At 45.1% G+C, this 20,402-nt stretch overlaps 1 protein-coding gene across 1 annotated transcript in view; it reads left to right on the top strand.

The window, feature by feature from the left end:
- The first annotated feature begins 3,189 nt into the window (after positions 1–3,189).
- AKAP10 (A-kinase anchoring protein 10) overlaps positions 3,190–20,402 on the top strand; it is a 67,976-nt gene continuing 50,763 nt past the window's right edge. Inside the window, exon 1 of the mRNA XM_081945421.1 lies at positions 3,190–3,400. Within this exon, the coding sequence (XP_081801547.1) occupies positions 3,379–3,400 (22 nt within the window). The 5' untranslated portion in view covers positions 3,190–3,378. The remainder of the gene's footprint in view (positions 3,401–20,402) is intronic.

The following is a 20,402-nucleotide window of genomic DNA, read 5'->3' as shown; positions in this document are numbered from 1 at the left end:
GCATTCAATTTATTTAGGGTTTTTTAAACATTGTGTTTTTACTTGTTTTTATCTATCAGTTCACCTCCTCCTTGTATATGTCGTATATATGTCTTGGTATATGTTTTGTTATATGTATGTCGATATATTTATTTCCTATGTTTTGTTGTACGCCGCCCCGAGTCCTTCGGGAGAGGGTGCGGCTAAGAAATAAATATTTATTATTATTATTATTATTATTATTATTATTATTATTATTATTATTATTATTATTATTATTATTATTATTAAGTTGCTTCTCTCCTTGATTAGTTTCCACCCATTACTTCTTGTTCTACCCTCAGGTGCCTTGGAGAATAACTTTAACATCTTGCCTCCTCTTGTGCTTTAACTCCACTTTTATTAAGGTAAATTGAACATTCCTTGCTCCTTCACTCATAAGCTAATTGAAATTTCTTAGTCCGATATTTGTTTTGAATATAGTCAATCCATCTTCTCCATTCCAACTTGTATTTCTCATCTGAATGGTCCTTCAGATATGCTGAGATTTTGGGCATCTCTGCTAAATTTACTACTTTTAGCGTCCATTCTTGAATAGTAGGCAGTTCTTCCTTCTTCCAGTACTGCGCCACCAACAATCTCACTGCCGTCGTTAAATTCAGAATCAAATTAGTCTCTATAACTGTACAGTCTGTAATTATACCGAACAAAAACAACCGGGGAGTGAACTTTATCATCTTTTAAAGAATGTTTTGAATAATCCACCATATTTTTATCCAAAATGCTTTAACATTTTTACAAGTCCATCATATAAGATAATACGTAGCGTCAGCACAATCACATCTCCAGCATTTAGATTGTAAATTCGGATACATGCAAGCTAACTTTTTAGGGTCTAAATGCCATCTATAAAACATCTTACAGAAATTCTCTCTCAAGTTTTGAGCTTGCGTAAATTTTACATTTCTTGTCCGAATCTTTTCCCATATTTCCATCATTATTGGTTCTTCAAAGTTTTGTGCCCATTTTATCAAACAGTCTTTAACTAACTGTTTCAGAATCTGTTTCTATCAGTATATTATACAACCTTTTTTATATGCATTTGACTCTGGTCCCTAATTTGTTTTACCAAACTATCCTCATTTTGCATAATACCAATTTTCTGATCTTTTTTCCATCTGGCCTGTAACTGTCCATACTGAAACCAGGTTTAATACAATACAATAGTAGAGTTGGAAGGGACCTTGGAGGTCTTCTAGTCCAACCCCCTGCCTAGGCAGGAAACCCTATACCACTTCAGACAAATGGCTATCCAACATCTTCTTAAAGACTTCCAGTGTTGGGGCATTCACAACTTCTGGAGGCAACTTCTGTCCCACTGATTAATTGTTCTAACTGTCAGGAAATTTCTCCTCAGTTCTAAGTTGCTTCTCTCCTTGATTAGTTTCCACCCATTGCTTCTTGTTCTGTCCACAGGTGCCTTGGAGAATAGCTTGACTCCCTCTTCTTTGTGGCAACCCCTGAGATATTGGAACACTGCTATCATGTCTCCCCTAGTCCTTCTTTCTCTTAAGCTAGACATACCCAGTTCCTGCAACCGTTCTTCATATGTTTTAGTCTCCAGTCCCCTAATCCTCTTTGTTGCTCTTCTCTGCACTCTTTCTAGAGTCTCCGCATCTTTTTTACATCGTGGTGACCAAAACTGAATGCAGTATTCCAAGTGTGGCCTTACCAAGGCATTATAAAGTGGTATTAACACTTCACGTGATCTTGATTCACGTGATCTTGAGTTTGAATTACCCTTTCCTCTCTTAGTACATTAAAAGGCTTTAGCTGTGGTAAAAGCTTCGAATGTTATAGTGGCAGTGTTTACAAATTGGAAAATGGCTTGACCCATTGCTTATTGTCTTGCCTTCATCTACAACTTGTTTTTTAGTAGCAGTGAAAATACATTATTCTCATGGACTGGAATTAATATTTCAGTATAGAACTGATTGGAATATTCCTATTAAATATAGCAACAAAAACTTTTTAAAAAGCTTTCGGAGGTTAGGGTTATAGAATAAAAATGGAAGATGGAAATAAAAGGAGATTAAAGAAGAAGAGGAAATATGTTAAGATAGAGATGTAAACAATATGATAATTGTTAATATGATAATGATTATTATGCTTAATGTTATTACGGTATTCTATTTTTATTGGAAGATATGTTAAGAGGGAAAAATGAACAAATTGACCATGTTCAACTTTAATATACTATAATTGAAAGATTAGAGAATTAATATCAATGTAGTGAATGTTATAAATTCTGATGGTTATTGCACAAATATTTCTACCCCAGATGACACACTGTTTAAGAAAAGATGTTTATATCATAAAAATAATAAAAACTATTTACAAAATAAAAGTTTCCACATGCGTTGATAGTGTTCTTCGTTGCTTCTTAAGAGAATATGTGCTGCACAAAAAGATAATACATCAGGCAGAAATAAATAAATTTAATTGCCATTATGATTTCTTTGCTTTTGCACCTCACAATTTTTATTTATTCTTTTAAAAATGTATAGTTGGTAAATCACCATTGTTCATATTTAGAACTTTAAGATGGGTGGATTTCAGTTGGCCTGAGGGATTATAGGAGTTGAAATTTGACATTTTAAAAACGGAGATTAAGAAACACTAGATTAGAATATGTATGGGTCAATTTTCTAATCTGGTTAACATGCTGGCTGGGGAATTCTGGGAGCGGAAGCAAACCTAGGTATGTTGACTGAGGAATTCTGGGAGTTGAAATCAACATAGTCTAAGCCATGCTGGCTGGGGAATTCTGGGAGTGGAAGTCCACCCCTCTTAAAGCCTGATCGCACGTCGGGTGGTCGCGACGTCAGCTCCTCCTCTCTCAGGAATTGATTTCTCCTAGGTTTGTTGCAGTTGCCCTTATCCAAGATGGCTGAACGGGCATCCGCATCTGTTTCACGAATAAGCCGGGCGGGATTCTCTCTTGCCTCGCTTGGAGAGGTCCGCCCGCGGGAGATCGCGCCCTCTTCCAAGGTGGCCTTCTCCGCTTCCTCCGCCCTCCTGCGCCGGGTGCCCTCTTCCAAGATGGCCTCCCCTTCAGTGCCCCGCCTCCTCCTTTCTCTCGCTCTCGCTGATTGGCCCAATGACGCATGACGACTAAAGGGCTTCCGGGCCGGTCTTTTTTTCTTTCTTTCCCGATAGGCTTTGCGCGCGCCCCGCCGCCCGGAAGAAGGAGCCTGCGCCGCGGCCGCCGCTGTTGACAACATGGCGGCTGCCGCCTCCTCCTCCGCCTCGGTGTGGGGCGCGGGAGGCGGCGGCGGGAGGAGGAAGACGACCCAGCAGCCCTGAGGGACGGCCCAGGTCTGCCCCGCTGGCGCCGCCATGTCGTTCTTCAGGCGGAAAGGTAGCCGCGCTTTTGGGTCTGGGGGCTCTGGGGAGGGGGCTGCGGCTGTCCTTGGGCCTGGCGGAGGGAGGGGGAGGTCGAAAAAAAGGGTCGGGGGCGGAGGGCTACGCAGCATGGGCTTTGGGATGCTTAAGTATGGGTTTTGTAGGGGGATGGGGCTGCTGCCTTGAAGGGGGGCTTCGGGGAAATTGTGGGGAGGGGGCTGCGCCTGTCTTTGGGCCTGGCGGAGGGAGGGGGAGGACGAAAAAGGGGTCGGGGACGGACTGAGGGCTTTGTGAATATGGGTTTTGTAGTACTGCAACAATGGGGAGGGGGCTGCTGCCTTTTAAGGGGAGGCATCAGTCAAGGGAGCAGGGGAATTGAGGTGAGGGGGCTGCAGCTGTCTTTGGGCCTGGTAGAGGGAGGGAGAGGACGAAAAGGGGTCAGGGACTGAGGGCTACATAGCATGGGCTTTGTAATACCTAAGTATAGGTGTTGTAGTACTACAACAATGGGGTGCAGGCTGTGCCTGTCTTTGGGCCTGATGGAGGGAGGGGGAGGATGAAAAAGGTGTCGGGGAGGGACTGAAGGCTATGTAGCATGGGCTTTGTGATGCCTAAGTATGGGTTTTGTAGTAGTGTTGCCACAATGGGGAGAGGCTTTGCGGGAAGGGGGCTGCTGCCTTTAAGAGAGGGGGGGGCTTCAGTCAAGGGAGCAGGGGAATTGAGGGGAGGGGCGGTGAGTTGGGGGAAAGCAAATATGGGCTGCCCCTCTGAATGGGGGGAGTACAATATGAAGGGGGAGAAGGAGAAATGGAGGTCTTCATCTGAAGAGGTGGGGTCTCAGGACTTGGTGTGACAAGGAAGACCCAGTCAGATGAGGGTGGGGGGGGTTGAATTTGGCTACAGGGAGGGGTCTTGGGCCTGTCATACAGGTAGTCCTCGACTTAACGACCACAATCGAACCCAACATTTCCATGGCTAATAGGCGAGGCGGTGGTTGAGTTTTGCCCCGTTTTACGACCCCTCTCACTGCCGTTGTGAAGCAAATTGTTGCACTTGTTCAGTTGGTAACCCGGTTGTTAAGTGAATCTGGCTTCCCCATGGACTTTTGCTTGTCTGAAGGTCACACAACAAGAGGATCACATCACACACACACACACACACACACACACACACACACACACACACACACGACTGTCATAAGTATGAACCGTTTGGCCAGCATCTGAATTTTGATCACACAACCATGGGGATGTCACCAAGGTCGTAAGAGTAAACAACAACAACAACATTGAATCACTTTTTTCCGGTGCTGTTGTAACTTCGGACGGTCACTAAACAAACCGTTGTAGGTCGAGGACTACCTGTACGGACAGGTGGGTGGGTGGGTGGAGGAGATTGTCGGCATAGGGACACACCCAGGAGTGGAGGTTGTTGCCAGGTTGTTGAGACACTGAAAGCCAACGCAAGGAAAGCCGGGTTGCTGGGCGGCTGGTTTGGGGCCGCCTTGGGATGGGAGACCACTAAGAAAGCCCCGATTGTGTGCCAGACTGCAAAGTCAAATGAAACCGTGATAGGAGTAGCAAACTTGAGAGATAACAATCTGTCTGATTGCCTAGCAGGAAATGATGGCTCCCAAGTGATATGTGTGTGTGTGTTGTGCTATGAAATTAAACAACAGAGGTGCTATTTAAACGCTGAAACTGCAGTATTTATTTGGTCTAGTCGTTAAGGCTTGAAAACAGAGAGCGTGAGTTCAAGTCCTGTCTTAGCCATGAATGCCACCTTATAGGTGACTTTGGCCCAGTCTCTCTGCCCCAGCCAATCCCACAAGGTTGTTGTGGGAGGAAATAGGAATGTGTGTGTGTGTGTGTGTATGTGTATTGTGCTATTAAATGAAACATCATAGGTCCTATTCAGAGGCAGCTGGATGGAACTGCAGTATTTATTTGATCTATTAAGGCTACAAAGCAAAGAGGTGGTGAGTTCAAGTCTTCCTTTAGCCGTGAATGCCAGCTGGGTGATTTGGAAGCAGGCAGCCTATCCCACCCTACAGGGGTTTGTGTGTGTGTAGAAATAGGAAGATCAGTCGGATCTGTTCGTTTCACTATTTGTAAAAAACGATAAAGGAAAATGTACATTTTGTGGCTTTTCCCTTCCAGCGGTGTAAGCCTCTTCCTCCTCTCTTAGCACCCCCCCCTGCACCTCCCAATTGTGAGAGTTCTGGGGGGTCTTGCTTCCCCCCTCCCTCGGAAGTGCCTTTGCTTTCAACTTTTCTGAATTGCAGGAAATGCTTAGATTAGCAACCCGGCTGGAGTTGGCCGAGCGACCGCTCTAAATCCTAGGAAATCAACCATCCGCAGCCTTGAATGAATGCTGTGAAAGCCACACAATAGCAGTTGTGAAAAAAAGGCAGACCCCTTTGTCATTTCGGCATCAGGTCGAAAAGCTCTCTAAGGCTGCGGGCTCAACAATTGAGCCAGGCCTCTGAGGTACATGCCCCGTATTGATGTACTCTTGAGTGCAGGTAGTCCTCGACTTGCAACAGTGACCATTCCAAGTTACAACAGCACTGAACAAAGTGACTGAGGACCGTTTTTTAAAGCGGTTTTGCTTTAAAAAAAAAAACCTCTGGTACTTATTCTGGTTTTCGGCAAAACCATTGGCTTGCTTAACAGCTGCGGAGTGGGGTTTTCACTTAACAACCCCTGCAAAAATGGTCATTAAAAGCGGTCCATAAAACGAAGGTTTTGTCCTTGACTTAATGACGGTTCGTTTTGTGAATAGAATGGCACTGGAAAGGTTGACTTTTATGAGCCTTTTTCAAAGTTACAACATTTGCAGCATCCCCATGGTCAGGTGATCGAAATTCAGATGCTTGGTAATTGACTCATATTTATGACGGTCGCAGTGTTCTGAGTCACGTGATCACTTTTGGGGGCTTTCGGATCAGCCGTCAATAATGAATGTGTTTTATTCTCTTTATGTACACTGAGAGCATCTGCACCAAAGACAAATTCCTTGTGTCTCCAATCACACTTGGCCAATAAAGAATTCTATTCTATTCTATTCTGTATTCTATTTCTATTCTATTCTGAATTCTATTCTATTTCTATTCTATTCTATTCTGTATTCTATTTCTATTCTATTCTGAATTCTATTCTGTATTCTATTTCTATTCTATTCTGAATTCTATTCTATTCTTTATTCTATTTCTAGTCTAGTCTATTTTATTCTGTATTCTGTATTCTATTTCTATTCTATTCTGTATTCTATTCCATATTCTATTTTATATTCTATTCTATATTCTGTTTCTATTTTATTCCATTCCATTCTATTCTGTATTCTAATTCTAATTCTATTCTATTTCTATTCTATTCTGAATTCTATTCTATATTCTATTCTGTATTCTATTCTGTATTCTATTCTATTTTCTATTCTATTCGCCAGATTCACTTAACAACCGGGTTACTAACTTATCCACTGCAGCAATTCGCATAACAACTGAGGCAAGGAAGGTCATAAAATAGGGCAAATGTCTTACAGTAACATAATTTTTGGGCTCTATTGTGGTCGTAAGTCAAGGCCTACTTGTATTTGTGTTGGGAATTTGCCTTCTTCTCACTTTGCGTAGCCTTTGGAGGAAGGCATTAAGTTGCTGGACCTGAACAGGTGATTTTAAGAGGCTGCCCTCACAACTAATATCCTCTCTGAATTTGGGGATTTGCAGTTTGAATAATATTTGCACAAAAGGGACGCGGTGGCTCAGTGCCTAAGATGCTGAGCTTGTCGATCAAAAAGATAGACAGTTTGGTGGTTCGAATCCCTAGCGCCACATGAGCGGAGTGAGCTCCCATGACTTGTCCCAGCTTCTGCCAACCTGGTAGTTCGAAAGCAGGTAAAAAATGCAAGTAGAAAACTAGGAATCACCTTTGGTGGGAAGGGAACAGCGTTCTATGTGCCTTTGGCGTTGAGTCATGCCGGCCATATGACCACAGAGACGTCTTCAGACAATGCCGGCTTTTCGGCTTTGAAACAGAGATGAGCACCGCCCCCTAGAGTGGGGAACGACTAGCACAGATGTACAAGGGGAAACTTTACCTAAATGTTTGCACGCTGAAGCTGAAGTGATGCAAGCAGAGTCGGCTATTTTGAAGGGCAGAATGAAGAAGTGAACCCAATGTTACTATAATTGTAATGGCTGTGTAGTTCAGGCTGTGATTTGGTGGTCCCTTGAGTTAACAGTTTTGGTCGCCACGATGTAGAAAAGATGTGGAGACTCTAGAAAGAGTGCAGAGAAGAGCAAGAAAGAGGATTAGGGGACTGGAGGCTCAAAAATATGAAGAACGGTTGCAGGAACTGGGTATGTTTAGTTTAATAGAAAGAAGGACTAGGGGAGACATGATAGCAGTCTTCCAGTATCTCAGGGGTTGCCACAAAGAAGAGGGAGTCAAGCTATTCTCCAAGGCACCTGAGGACAGAACAAGAAGCAATGGGTGGAAACTAATCAAGGAGAGAAGCAACTTAGAACTGAGGAGAAACTTCCTGACCGTGAGAACAATGAATCAGTGGAACAGAAGTTGCCTCCAGAGGTTGTGAATGCCCCAACACTGGAAGTCGTTAAGAAGATGTTGGATAGCCATTTGTCTGGAACGGTATAGGGTTTCCTGCCTAGGCAGGGGGTTGGACTAGAAGACCTCCAAGGTCCCTTCCAACTCTGCTATTGTAACTACACCAGGCGCCCTTAAAAACCAAAATGTTAAGAGTCTTGTTGGATATAAATGCTGCTTTTGAGAAATTTTGAGGGTGCTGCTGAAGAAATAGCCACAGTAAGCCTCTTTTGCTTATTTATTTCTACAGGTAGTCCTCGACTTACAACCGTTTGTTTAGTGACTCTTCAAAATTACACTGGCGCTCAAAAAAGTGACTTAAGGTGCTGTTTTCACACTTGCGACCGTTGCGACATTCCCGCGGTCAACATTTGGCAGCTGGTTCATATTTATGACGGTTATAGTGTCCTGGGGTCACATGACCCCCTTTTGCGACCTTTTGACCAGCAAGGTCAATGGGGAAACCAGATTCACTTAATAATTGTTGTTATTCAGTGGGTTCACTGCAGTTGTTAAGTTAGAAACATGGTTGTTAAGTGAATCTGGCTTCCAAATTGTCCTTGTTGGCCCAAAGGTCGCAAAAGGGGATCACATAAACACACACACACACACACACACACAACCCTGAAACTTGGCAACCATCATAAATAGGAATCAGTTGCCAAGCGTCTGAATTTGGATCACGTGGCTGCAGGGATGCTGTGATGGTCATAAGTATGAAAAAAAGTCATAAGGCACTTTTTCAGTGCTGTAACTTCAAGTGGTCACTATATGAATTTTTGTAAGTTGAGGACTCTCTGTATTGCAGAGAAAATTTTCAGCTGCTGTATTTCCTTCCCTTCCCTTGCCTATATGTTCCTTTTCCTTCTCTTCCCATTCATTCATTCAATCATTCATTTATTCATTCAATCAATCAATCATTCATTTCAATCAATCAATCATTCATTCATTCATTTCAATCATTCAATCATTCATTCAGTCATTTCAAAATCATTCAGTCATTTCAATTATTTCAATTATTCATTTCAATTATTCATTCAATCAATCATTCAATCAATCATTCATTCAATCAATCATTTCAATCATTCATTTCAATTATTCATTCATTCAATCAATCATTCAATCAATCATTCATTCAATCAATCATTCATTTCAATCAATCAATTATTCATTCATTTCAATCATTCATTCAATCATTTCAAATTCATTCATTCATTCATTTCAATTATTCATTTCAATCATTCAATCATTCATTCAATCAATCATTCATTTCAATCATTCATTCATTCAATCATTCATTCATTTCAATCATTCATTCAATCAATCATTCATTTCAATTATTCATTTCATTCATTTCAATCATTCATTCATTCATTTCAATCATTCATTCATTTATTTCAATCATTCGTTCAATCTATCAATCATTCATTTCATTCATTCAATCATTCTATCTATTGGCCACTCATCTTACCATAGGGCAGGGATGGCTAACGTTTTCTGGACCAAATGCCCGGAGTGCACCCAAACTCCCAAATTGCAATGCATGTTTGCCCCCCACCCATGTGCGCCCCCTGCGCCCTGACCCCTGCTCATTCGTGTGTGCTGCCCGCCCGCACCCTTCCCCCCTCATGCCTGTGTGGCCCCCCGCACACATCTTGCCCCCCTACATATGCATGCTTAGTCCCGTCCCCCCCCCCGGTGCATACAAGGCGGAGACCCAAAGACCAGCTGGCCAGTGGGAGGCGCGCATGCATGTTATGGTGGAGCTGAACTTGGGCAACGACTCGCGTGCCCACAGAGACGGCGCTGTGTGGCCCCACGGCCGTAGGATAACTCTGGCCGGCTTACAAAATTACATAAAAGCTAAACGTTAAAACAAATATTAAAAAGAAAGACGGGTGTGTGCGCAAAATCTGTTCTTACTCCCTCAACCCCTGCTTTTTGTAGCTGTTTAATCCTGCCCTTCTGCTTAAAAATCCTGGTTTTCTTCAAAGTCTGAGCTGCTGCCTTGGCTTTACTCAGTCGGTAGAATCAGGGGCCGTGGGATTTTTTTTTTTTTTTTAAGTTCCTTTTTCTTCCTCCTTTTTTTCTTTTTTTTTGTTCTCGGAAGATGGTGCGATGCCGGTTTCTAAGCAGCTCTGTAGGCTCAGGTGCCAGAGGTGTCATCTCAAGGCAAGTGACCCACAAACGGCACAGAATGGGGGGCAACAGGCAGACAGGCTGTTTTGTGGGTTAGTAACATTTGCAGGTTTTGAGATTTGGGTTTAGAATGGTACTTATTGTAGGTTGCTGAGGCCATTTTTCTTGGTGCTGTCATCTTAAGAGAACTGCAGAATTCTGGAGGCTAAAAGACATGAGGAACGGTTGCAGGAACTGGGTATGTTTAGCTTAAGAGAAAGAAGGACTAAGGGAGACAGGATAGCAGTCTTCCAATATCTCAGGGGTTGCCCCAAAGAAGAGGGAGTCAAGCTATTCTCCAAGGCACCTGAGGGTAGAACAAGAAGCAATGGGTGGAAACTAATCAAGGAGAGAAGCAACTTAGAACTGAGGAGAAATTTCCTGAATAGAATAGAATAGAACAGAACAGAACAAAGAAAGAATAGAATAGGAATAGGAATAGAACAGAACAGAACAGTCACCACGATGTAGAAAAGATGCGGAGACTCTAGAAAGAGTGCAGAGAAGAGCAACAAAGAGGATTAGGAGAATGGAGGCTAAAACATGAAGAACGGTTGCAGGAACTAGGTATGTCTAGCTTAAGAGAAAGAAGGACTAGGGGAGACATGATAGCAGTCTTCCAGTATCTCAGGGGTTGCCACAAAGAAGAGGGAGTCAAACTATTCTCCAAGGCACCTGAGGGTAGAACAAGCAGCAATGGGTGGAGACTAAACAAGGAGAGAAGCAACTTAGAACTGAGGAGAAACTTCCTGACAGTTAGAACAATTAATCAGTGGGACAGAAGTTGCCTCCAGAAGTTGTGAATGCCCCAACACTGGAAGTCTTTAAGAAGAGCTTGTACGAGCATTTGTCTGGAACGGTATAAGGCCTTTTTGTGGAACCTATGACACGCAAAGCCATCTCTCTGGGTACATGAGCCGTCACCCATTGCTCTTCCAGGTTTCAGCATATGCCTGTGTGTCGGCCAGCTGGTTTTCGTGCATGCGGGAGTGCTGGAAACTGGAGGAGCGCATGCACACACCGTACTCCTGGTCTTCTGGTTTCTGGGGCACTCGTGTGGCGGCCAGCTGGTTTTCGCATGCGCACGCACACCAGAAACCGAAAAGACCAGGCAGCCGGTGCACATGTGCATGATGGAAACTGGATGCGCAGTTTCCCGGCCCGCATGTGCATGGCGGTTATCTCGCCTTCCGGTTTGCAGCGTGCATGCCAGAGGTGGCATTCAGCAGGTTCTCCCCCCTCCCATGATATTCTCTGCCTCCTGAGTCCCAGCTGATCCGGAGGGAATGGGGATTTTGCAGTAACCTCCCTCTGCCATGCCCACCAAGCCACGGCAACAGAACCAGTAGCAAAAAAATTTGAATCCCACCACTGGCGCACGAGCTCCCTTTTTGGCATGGTGCCGAAAATATTCTCCAGTGCTGGTATAAGGTTTCCTGCCTGAGCAGGGGGTTGGACTAGAAGACCTCCAAGGTCCCTTCCAACTCATTCTATTATACATATGAATGACGAAAGCTTTTTTTCCTTTAGCTTCCTCTTGAGGGTAAACCTTGTGTGAATTGGTTAAATAGCTCTGAACTCCTTGAAGACAAGTGGATAAGAAAACAATGAACTCCCTTCCTTCCTTCCTTCCTTCTCCATCACTGCTTTCCTTCCTTCCCCATCACTGTCTTCTTTCCTTCTCCATCACTTTCTGCCTTCCTTCCTTCCTTCCCCATCACTGCCTTCCTTCCTTATTTCCTTCTCCATCACTGCCTTCCTTCCTTCCTTCCTTCCTTCCTTCCTTCCTTCCTTCCTTCATCACTGCCTTCCTTCCTTATTTCCTTCTCCATCACTGCCTTCCTTCCTTCCTTCCTTCCTTCCTTCCTCCATCTCTGCCTTCCTTCCTCCCTTCCTTCCTCCCTCCCTTCCTTCCTTCCAAGGTGTGCTGATGTGCAAGGAATAAAACATATATCAAGTCGAAGGTTAAAACCCAAACAGTGCAAAAGTTAACAGAGCCAACTCAGTGGCTTAAATCCCAATTTCAAATCACTTCAGGGGTTCAGGGAAATGAGCCTTTGGAGCTTTCTGAAAAGCTGATGAACCTAGCAGAGCATCCCATAATATTTTAAAAGCCGGGAGCTTCAACCCCAGAGAGAAAGGCCAGTCTTAAAAGCAAAGGCAGAGATGACTACACAAAGAAATATGAGCCACACAGGGAGGGGGAAAATACTCTTGCCGGCCAATAGATATTTCAGGGAATAGCGGAAGAACAGATAGTCCTCAGCTTACATCAGTTCGTTTAGTGACCATTCCAAGATATGACGGTCCTGAAAAAGTGACTTCTGGTCGTTTTTCACACTGACGACCAATGTAGCATCCCCAACGCCATAGGAGTCAAAATTCAGACGCTTGACTACAGACTCATGTTTATGATGCTTGTAGCGTCCCAAGGTCACGTCATAGCAATAGCCCTTAGACTTATATGCCGCTTCACAGTGCTTATACAGCCCTCTCTAAGCGGTTTACAGAATCAGCCATCTTGCCCCTAACAATCTGGCTCCTCATTTGACCCACCTCGGAAGGATGGAAGGCTGAGTCAACCTTGAGCCTAGTGAGATTTGAACTGCAAAATTGCAGTTTCCCTGCTGGCTGGGGGATTCTGAGAGTGAACGTTCTCCCCTCTTAAAGCATGCTGGCGGGGGAATTCTGGGAGTGGAAGTCCACCCCTCTTAAAGCATGCTGGCTGGGGAATTGTGGGAGTGGAAGTCCTCCCCTCTTAAAGCATGCTGGCTGGGGGATTCTGAGAGTGGAAGTCCTCCCCCTCTTAAAGCAGGCTGCCTGGGGGATTCTGAGAGTGGAAGTCCTCCCCCTCTTAAAGCATGCTGGCTGGGGAATTCTGGGAGTGGAAGTCCACCCCTCTTAAAGCCTGCTGGCTGGGGAATTCTGGGAATGGAAGTCCTCCCCTCTTAAAGCAGGCTGCCTGGGGGATTCTGAGAGTGGAAGTCCTCCCCCTCTTAAAGCATGCTGGCTGGGGAATTCTGGGAGTGGAAGTCCACCCCTCTTAAAGCCTGCTGGCTGGGGAATTCTGGGAGTGGAAGTCCATCCCTCTTAAAGCATGCTGGCTGGGGAATTCTGGGAGTGGAAGTCCACCCCTCTTAAAGCATTCTGGCTGGGGAATTCTGCGAACTGAAGTCCACCCCTCTTAAAGCAGGCTGGATGGGGAATTCACCCTCCCCCCCTTAAATTTGCCACGGTTGAGAAAAACTGGGGTAGAGGATCTCGTTTCCATGCGTATTTTAGATTTGCATGGATGATCTGTTGATTTCAAGCCTTGGGAGACTTATTTATTTCTCCACTGATCAGTCAAAGGCGTCATGCTGGAATTCTTCCCCTCTGTCAAAATCATGTGTTGAAAAACAGAACTTCTGGGTGCGGCAGGGGGGAAAAAAACCTCCATATTTTGTGCCTGTTCCCACCCTTTGGCCCGGATAATAAGCAAACCTTTAAGCCAAATTCCACAGATGCCAGCTGTAAGGTTTTCCATTTTTTCAGATTCCTTTTTCCTCAGAGTGTGAAATCTTCCTGTTAAGGGTGATGCACAAGGACAACATCCCTTCCTTTATGTGCAAATCCACAATCCCCAAAACTTTGCCTGATGTGTTAAGAAGAGAGTTTTGATGAGTCTCTTTCCAGCAGACGAAATTATTAGCTTGGTTGCTTTCAAGGTGCACCGTTAAGATTTTTGCATCTGGGTTAGCTTTTCAATGACCGGGATTAAACCAAGATTGGCAATGCAGGCAGTTCTCGATTTACAACTGTGATTTAGCCCTTAATTACAGTCGTCAATCATGATGGTCATTACTAAGCAGATTAACAGAGTTAGAAGGGATCTTTTAGGTCACAATTTCTGATCAATGGCACTCCAGTCTCTTTTTGAAAGCTTCCAGGGATGAAGCTCCCACAACTTCCGAAAGCAACTTTTGTTCCATGGGTTGATTGTTCTCACTGTCAGAAAATTCCTCCTTATTTCTAGCTGGAATCTCTCCTTGTTCAGTTTCCATCTATTATTCCTTATCCAGCCTTCAGGGGCTTTGGAGAAGAGCTTGACCCCCTCCTCTCTGGGACAGCCCCTCAAATATTGGAAGATTGTTATCCTGTCTCCCCTGGTCCTTCTCTTCCTTAGACTAGCCACGCCCAGTTCCTGCAAGCATTCATCGAATGTTTTGGGCCTCCAGTCCCCTCATCACCCTGGTTGCTCTTCTCTGCACTCTTTCTAGAGCCTCAACATCTTTTTATATAGTATGGTGACCAAAACTGGATGCAGTACTCTAGGTGTGGCCTTACTAAGGCTTTATAGAGGGGTATTAGTACCTCCCTTGATCTTGATTGCATCCCTTGGTTAATGCAGTTTAGGATTGCGTTGGCTTTTTTTTTGGAGCTGTTGCTGCAACACAAAGTGCCCAATTTTACAACCTATTATGTGGCAGTCGTTAAGTGCATACGTTGAAAAGCAAATCCTGTGGCTAAATGAGTGAACGCTGCAGTCACTAAGTGAACCCATTCTTTGCCATGGATGTAAACATGGATTTCTGGCAAAAATGGAAAACGTGGTCATGCTACTCCAGGATGCTGCAAACGGCCGTAATTGCAAACTGGCTGCCAAGCTCCCAAAATGTCACATGACCCCGGGAGAGCCTCCCCCCCCAGTCCTCATACACAGGTCATACGTAGGTTTTTTTCCCCCAGCGTCTGTCACAACTTTGAATGGTTGCTAAGTGGCTGGTTGTAAGTTGAGGACTCTCTGTAAGTCTTGGTCTTGTACTGCGGCAGTTCTGTGTCTACTGTCTGAAGCTGGTCGAATGACATTCCCTTTGAAGGCCTACCCTCTTTTAATTCCGAAAATATTTGTGTCATCCACTTAAGGTGGATGTTGTGCAAAGTTTTTAAGGGACTTAAATAAAGGAAAAATGAAATGGAGTGGTGAGAAAAATAAGGTTCTACACACTTAGGCAAGAAGGAACAAATGCATAGGTATAAAATAGGTGATACCTTACTCAACAGTAGTAACTGTGAAAGGGATCTTGGAGTCCTAGTGGAGAACCATTTAAATAGGAGCCAGCCGTGGGCAGCAGCTGCCAAAAAAGCCAACATACCGTGTTTCCCCGAAAATACGACAGGGTCTTATATTTTTTTGACCCACGAAATATGGCCTTGGGCTTATTAGAGGGGGAGGGCTTATTATTTTTCAGGTGCAGGAAGCAGCAAGCCCACCAGCCCGACCCTCTCCGTCCCACCCTCTGCTTGCCGGCGGCCACAATGACCCAAGTTCTCCTTGCATCCTGTCCTTCGCCTGCCCTGCTTGCTGGCCGCAGAACAGCTGACTGGGCTGCTCTGGCCTCGCGGGGGGCTTTTCCCCCTCCAAGGCAGCCACATCTCTTCACTAACTTGCTTTCCAGCCCCATTCTCCGTTCCCTGTGCAGGACAAGAAAAGTAGACTGTGTGCCTATGATAAAAAAAAATCCAGAAAATACCTTCCAAGTTCTCACAAAAAAAAAAAAAAGATCTCGCGAAGTTGGAAGTAAACTAACAAACTACTTTTCTTGCCCTGCACGTGGCAGTGGAGAATGGAGCAGGAAAGCAGGTTAGTGGAGGGATGTGGCTGCCTTGCGGGCAGGGGGATCTCACACACACACAAATATACACACCATCCTTTCCTTGGGAGCTCTGCACAGACGCAGAGAAGGCTTCGGATAGAGCATTTGGGGGATGTGCGTCTGCGCTGAGATCCCAAGGAAAGGATGATTGCCAGGAAAAAGGGGTGGGGGGATTTTGCCTCTTATCCCATTCTGAGTCTGTGCTGAGCTTCAGAACAGAGTAAGAGGAAGGAAAATCTCCCCTCCCCATTTTCAAGCCGTTTGCAAAAATGCCTCATTCCGAGCCTTCAATCCTGCAATATGCTGAAGGCTCGAAATGGAACGTTTTTGCAAACCTTTTGAAAATATGGAGGGGGATATTCCTGCCTTTTCCCGTTCCTGAAGGTCACAGACTGAAAACAGGATAAGAGACAAAATCCTCCCTCCCGCCTGCCTTCAATCCTGGATTATGCGAAGGCTTGGAATGGGGTGTTTTTGCAAACCCCTTGAAAATGGGGAGGGGGGATTTCTTCTCTTATCCTGTTCTCAGTCTGTGCTGATCTTCAGAACAGGGGGAGAGGCAGGAATATCTCCCTCCCCATTTTCAAGCCATTCGCCCCATTTCGAGCCTTCAATGTGAATATGCAGGTGAGAAGCTCCTACCTCCTCTAGGCATTAAAATCCATACACTTGGGACATCGAAAGAAGCCCTGAGAGGAGACGTTGCTGCCGAAGTGCAGGAAATCTCCCCCACCACCTGCAGATCGTCCTTTCAAAGAGGAGTTTCACCAGGACGAAGAGGTGGCTGAAGGCGACGTTTGTGTCACCTTCATCCTGGTGAAACTCCTCTTTGAAAGGACGATCTGCAGGTTGGGGGGGGGAGAGATTTCCTGAACTTTGGTCTCCTTGCAGGGCTTCTTCCGATGTCCCAGGTGCATTGATTTCCATGCCTTCTTTTCCTGCTCCGTGGACGGAATTGCGAGCTGTGACTGTCACCGTTAGGCAAGAAGGGCATGAGGCATTTGGGTTGTGTTGCAATTGGCTGCAAAAGCGACCGGCGCTTGCAGGAGGCAGAGGCCTGAGCGGCACCCACGAATCAGCTGTTTTGTGAACGGAGCGGCCCAACTGATCCGATTAAGGGGCCAAGAAGCCCTGAGGTGACCGGGGAAGGGAAGGGCTGCCCCCTGTTCTGGCTAAGCCCACCCCTTCACTAGGGCTTATTTTCAGGAGAGGGTTTATATTTTTGCCCACCGCGAAAATCTGGCATGGCTTAGATTCAGGTCATGTCGTATTTTCGGGGAAACACGGTAGTTCTAGGCTGCATCAACAGAGGGAGAGAATCAAGATCACGTGAAGTCTTAATAGCACTTTATAATGCCTTGGTAAGGCCACACTTGGAATCCTGCATTCAGATTTGGTCACCACGATGTAAAAAAGATGTGGAGACTCTAGAAAGAGTGCAGAGAAGAGCAAGAAAGAGGATTAGGGGACTGGAGACTAAAACATATGAAGAACGGTTGCAGGAACTGGGGATGTCTAGCTTAAGAGAAAGAAGGACTAGGGGAGACATGATAGCATTGTTCCAATATCTCAGGGGTTGCCACAAAGAAGAGGGAGTCAAATTATTCTCCAAGGCACCCAAGGGTAGAACAAGAAGCAATGGGTGGAAACTAATCAAGGAGAGAAGCAACTTAGAACTGAGGAGAAACTTCCTGACAGTCAGAACAATTAATCAGTGGAACAGAAGTTGCCTCCAGAAGTTTCTGGCTGCTCCATTACTGGAGGTTTTTAAAGAAAGACTGGACACCCACTTTTCTGAAATGCGTCTCCTGCTTGAGCAGGGGGGGTTGGACTAGATAGAAGATCTTTAAGTTCCCTTCCAATTCTGTTATATATAACTAATAACCCATCAGGCAAAGGAGAAAAAAGGGATATTTTGTGGACTCTTCTCTGAAGGAAGCTCTCAGAGCACCATTGAAAGCTAAAACCAGCTAATGTTTGGCAGTCAGTTCCATTAGTACAAAAGAAAAGATTCAGAACAGGACCAGGGTGGAGCAAAGATATCAGTTTTGCTTTCACAAGTCAGCCGGTGCCCTAGTTAAACTTTTTTTTTCCTTTCGGTGTCAAGACACAGGAAGTTTTAGCCTCAGATAATGTTGACTCTGGGTTCATATTAACAGAAGTTCCTCAGTGCAGCTTTTCCAAGGCAGCGGCGAGGATAAGATATAGAATAGAATAGCAGAGTTGGAAGGGACCTTGGAGGTCTTCTAGTCCAACCCCCTGCCTAGGTAGGAAACCCTATACCGTTCCAGACAAATGGCTATCCAGCATCTTCTTCAAGACTTCCAGTGTTGGGGCATTCACAGCTTCTGGAGGCAACTTCTGTTCCACGGATTAATTGTTCTCACTGTCAGGAAGTTTCTCCTCAGTTCTAAGTTGCTTCTCTCCTTGATTAGTTTCCACCCATTGCTTCTTGTCCTACTTTCAGGTGCCTTGGAGAATAGCTTGACTCCCTCTTCTTTGGGGCAGCCCCTGAGATATTGGAAGACTGCTATCATGTCTCCCCTAGTCCTTCTTTTCATTCAACTAGACCTACCCAGTTCCTGCAACCGTTCTTCATATGTTTTAGTCTCCAGTCCCCTAATCATCTTTGTTGCTCTTCTCTGCACTCTTTCTAGAGTCTCCACATCTTTTCTACATCGTGGTGACCAAAACTGGATGCCGTATTCCAAGTGTGGCCTTACCAAGGCCTTGTAAAGTGGTATTAACCCTTCACGTGATCTTGATTCTCTCCCTCTGTTGATGCAGCCTAGAACTGTGTTGGCTTTTTTGGCAGCTGCTGCACACAGCTGGCTCCTATTTAAATGGTTGTCCACTAGGACTCCAATATCCCTCTCACAGTTACTACTATTGAGGAAGGTACCACCTATATACTGTACCTGTGCACTATATCTGGTCTGCAGGACAGAATTGTATTAAAAGTTGATAAATAGAATAGAATAACAGAGTTGGAAGGGACCTTGGAGGTCGTCTAGTCCAACCCCCTGCCTAGGCAGGAAACCCTATACCTCTTCAGACAAATGGCTATCCAGTCAGTGGATAGCATTCAATGCTATCAGTTCATTGATGGACTAGATGATAAGGATAACTTGGTTGGTTTGTAAAGAAATAGTATGTTTTGTAATAATTAGAGAAAGACTTTGGTTTTATTAAGCCTACAAGTAGTTCTGGACTTAAGAACAATTCATTTAGTGACTGTTCAAAGATACAGCAGCCCTGAAAAAAAAGACCGTCTTTCACACTTAACGACCACTGCATCATCCCCATGGCCACGTGATTCAAAATGCGTATGCTTGGCAACTGACTCGTATTTATGACGGTGGCAGGGTCCCAAGGTCACCCGATTCCCTTTTGTGACTTCACAGCAAGCAAAATCAATATGGAAGCCAGATTCCCTCAACAACTGTGTTAGCGACTTAACAACTGCAGTGCTTCACTTAACAGCGGTGGCAAGAAAGGTCGTAAAAAGGGGGAGAAACACGCTTAACCACTGTCTCGCTTAGCAACAGAAATGTTGGGCTCCATTGTCGTAAGTCGGGGATTTGCCTCTATTCCACTTCAGGGAGACGATTGATGGTTCATATTTCTCCTTTGGAAAACATGTGTTTAAGCCTCTCCCTCCCTCCCCCCCAACCCCAATTATATGTGTCCCTGCTGAATGCTCTGGGTGTGATTGTCGAATTCCTTTGCGTCTTGCAAGGTCGAGGTTTGTGTGGGTGTTAAGTGTGAAACACACCTCTGAGGAATTATCAGCTGAGCGGCTGGATATTTTCTTCCTCTTGACTCAGCCAGAAGGAAGGTAAATCACCTTACACGTCCTCAGAACCAGTTTTTCAAGAGGGAAGCTGTTGTGTGATTTCAGAAGTGGAGGCCTTGGTTACAAGCTCCCCTTGGTCTCATGGCCAGGCCTGTGCGTAGGTCCTGAACTGTGGACCCCTTCGTGCTCTATGAGCTTTGTCGTTTCCTTGCAGGCGTTTCATGACCCAACTAGGTAACGCCATCAATGCTAGAAGGGTTAAACGTTTATAGTGAGGATGGGGATGGGAATGGGGAGGAGGAGGACGACTGTGGGGTCCTTGGTGCTCTTTGAGCTCAGTTGTTTCCTTGCAGACGTTTCATGACCCAACTAGGTAATATCATCAGTGCTAGAAGGGAGTGTGATTTGCAGAATGGAGGAGGAGGAGAAAGGAAGGGGAAGAGGGGAGGAGGAAGAGGAATGAGAGGTCCTTGGTGCTCTCTGGTTGTTTCCTTGCAGACGTTTCATGAGCCAACTAGGTCACGTCATCAATACCAGAAGGGAGCGTAATTTGCAGAATAGAGGAGGAGGAGGAGAAGTGGGGTAGCAGGCGGAGAAAGAGGTGTAGGAAAGGGGAGGGGAGGATTGAGAAGTGCTTGATGCTCTCTAGTTTTCTTGTAGACGTTTCATGACCCAACTAGGTAACGTCATCAGTATTAAAAGGGACTGATTTGCAGAATGGAGGAGGAGGTGGGGGGAAAGTAGTAGTAATAGTAGTATGACTGTGTGGTATTCTCTGAGCTCGGTTATTTTCTTGCAGAC

Source organism: Natrix helvetica (genome assembly GCF_964273705.1).
Source record: "Natrix helvetica genome assembly, chromosome: 2".
Taxonomy (NCBI): Eukaryota; Metazoa; Chordata; class Lepidosauria; order Squamata; family Natricidae; genus Natrix; species Natrix helvetica.
This window is presented reverse-complemented; position numbering and strand designations above follow the sequence as displayed.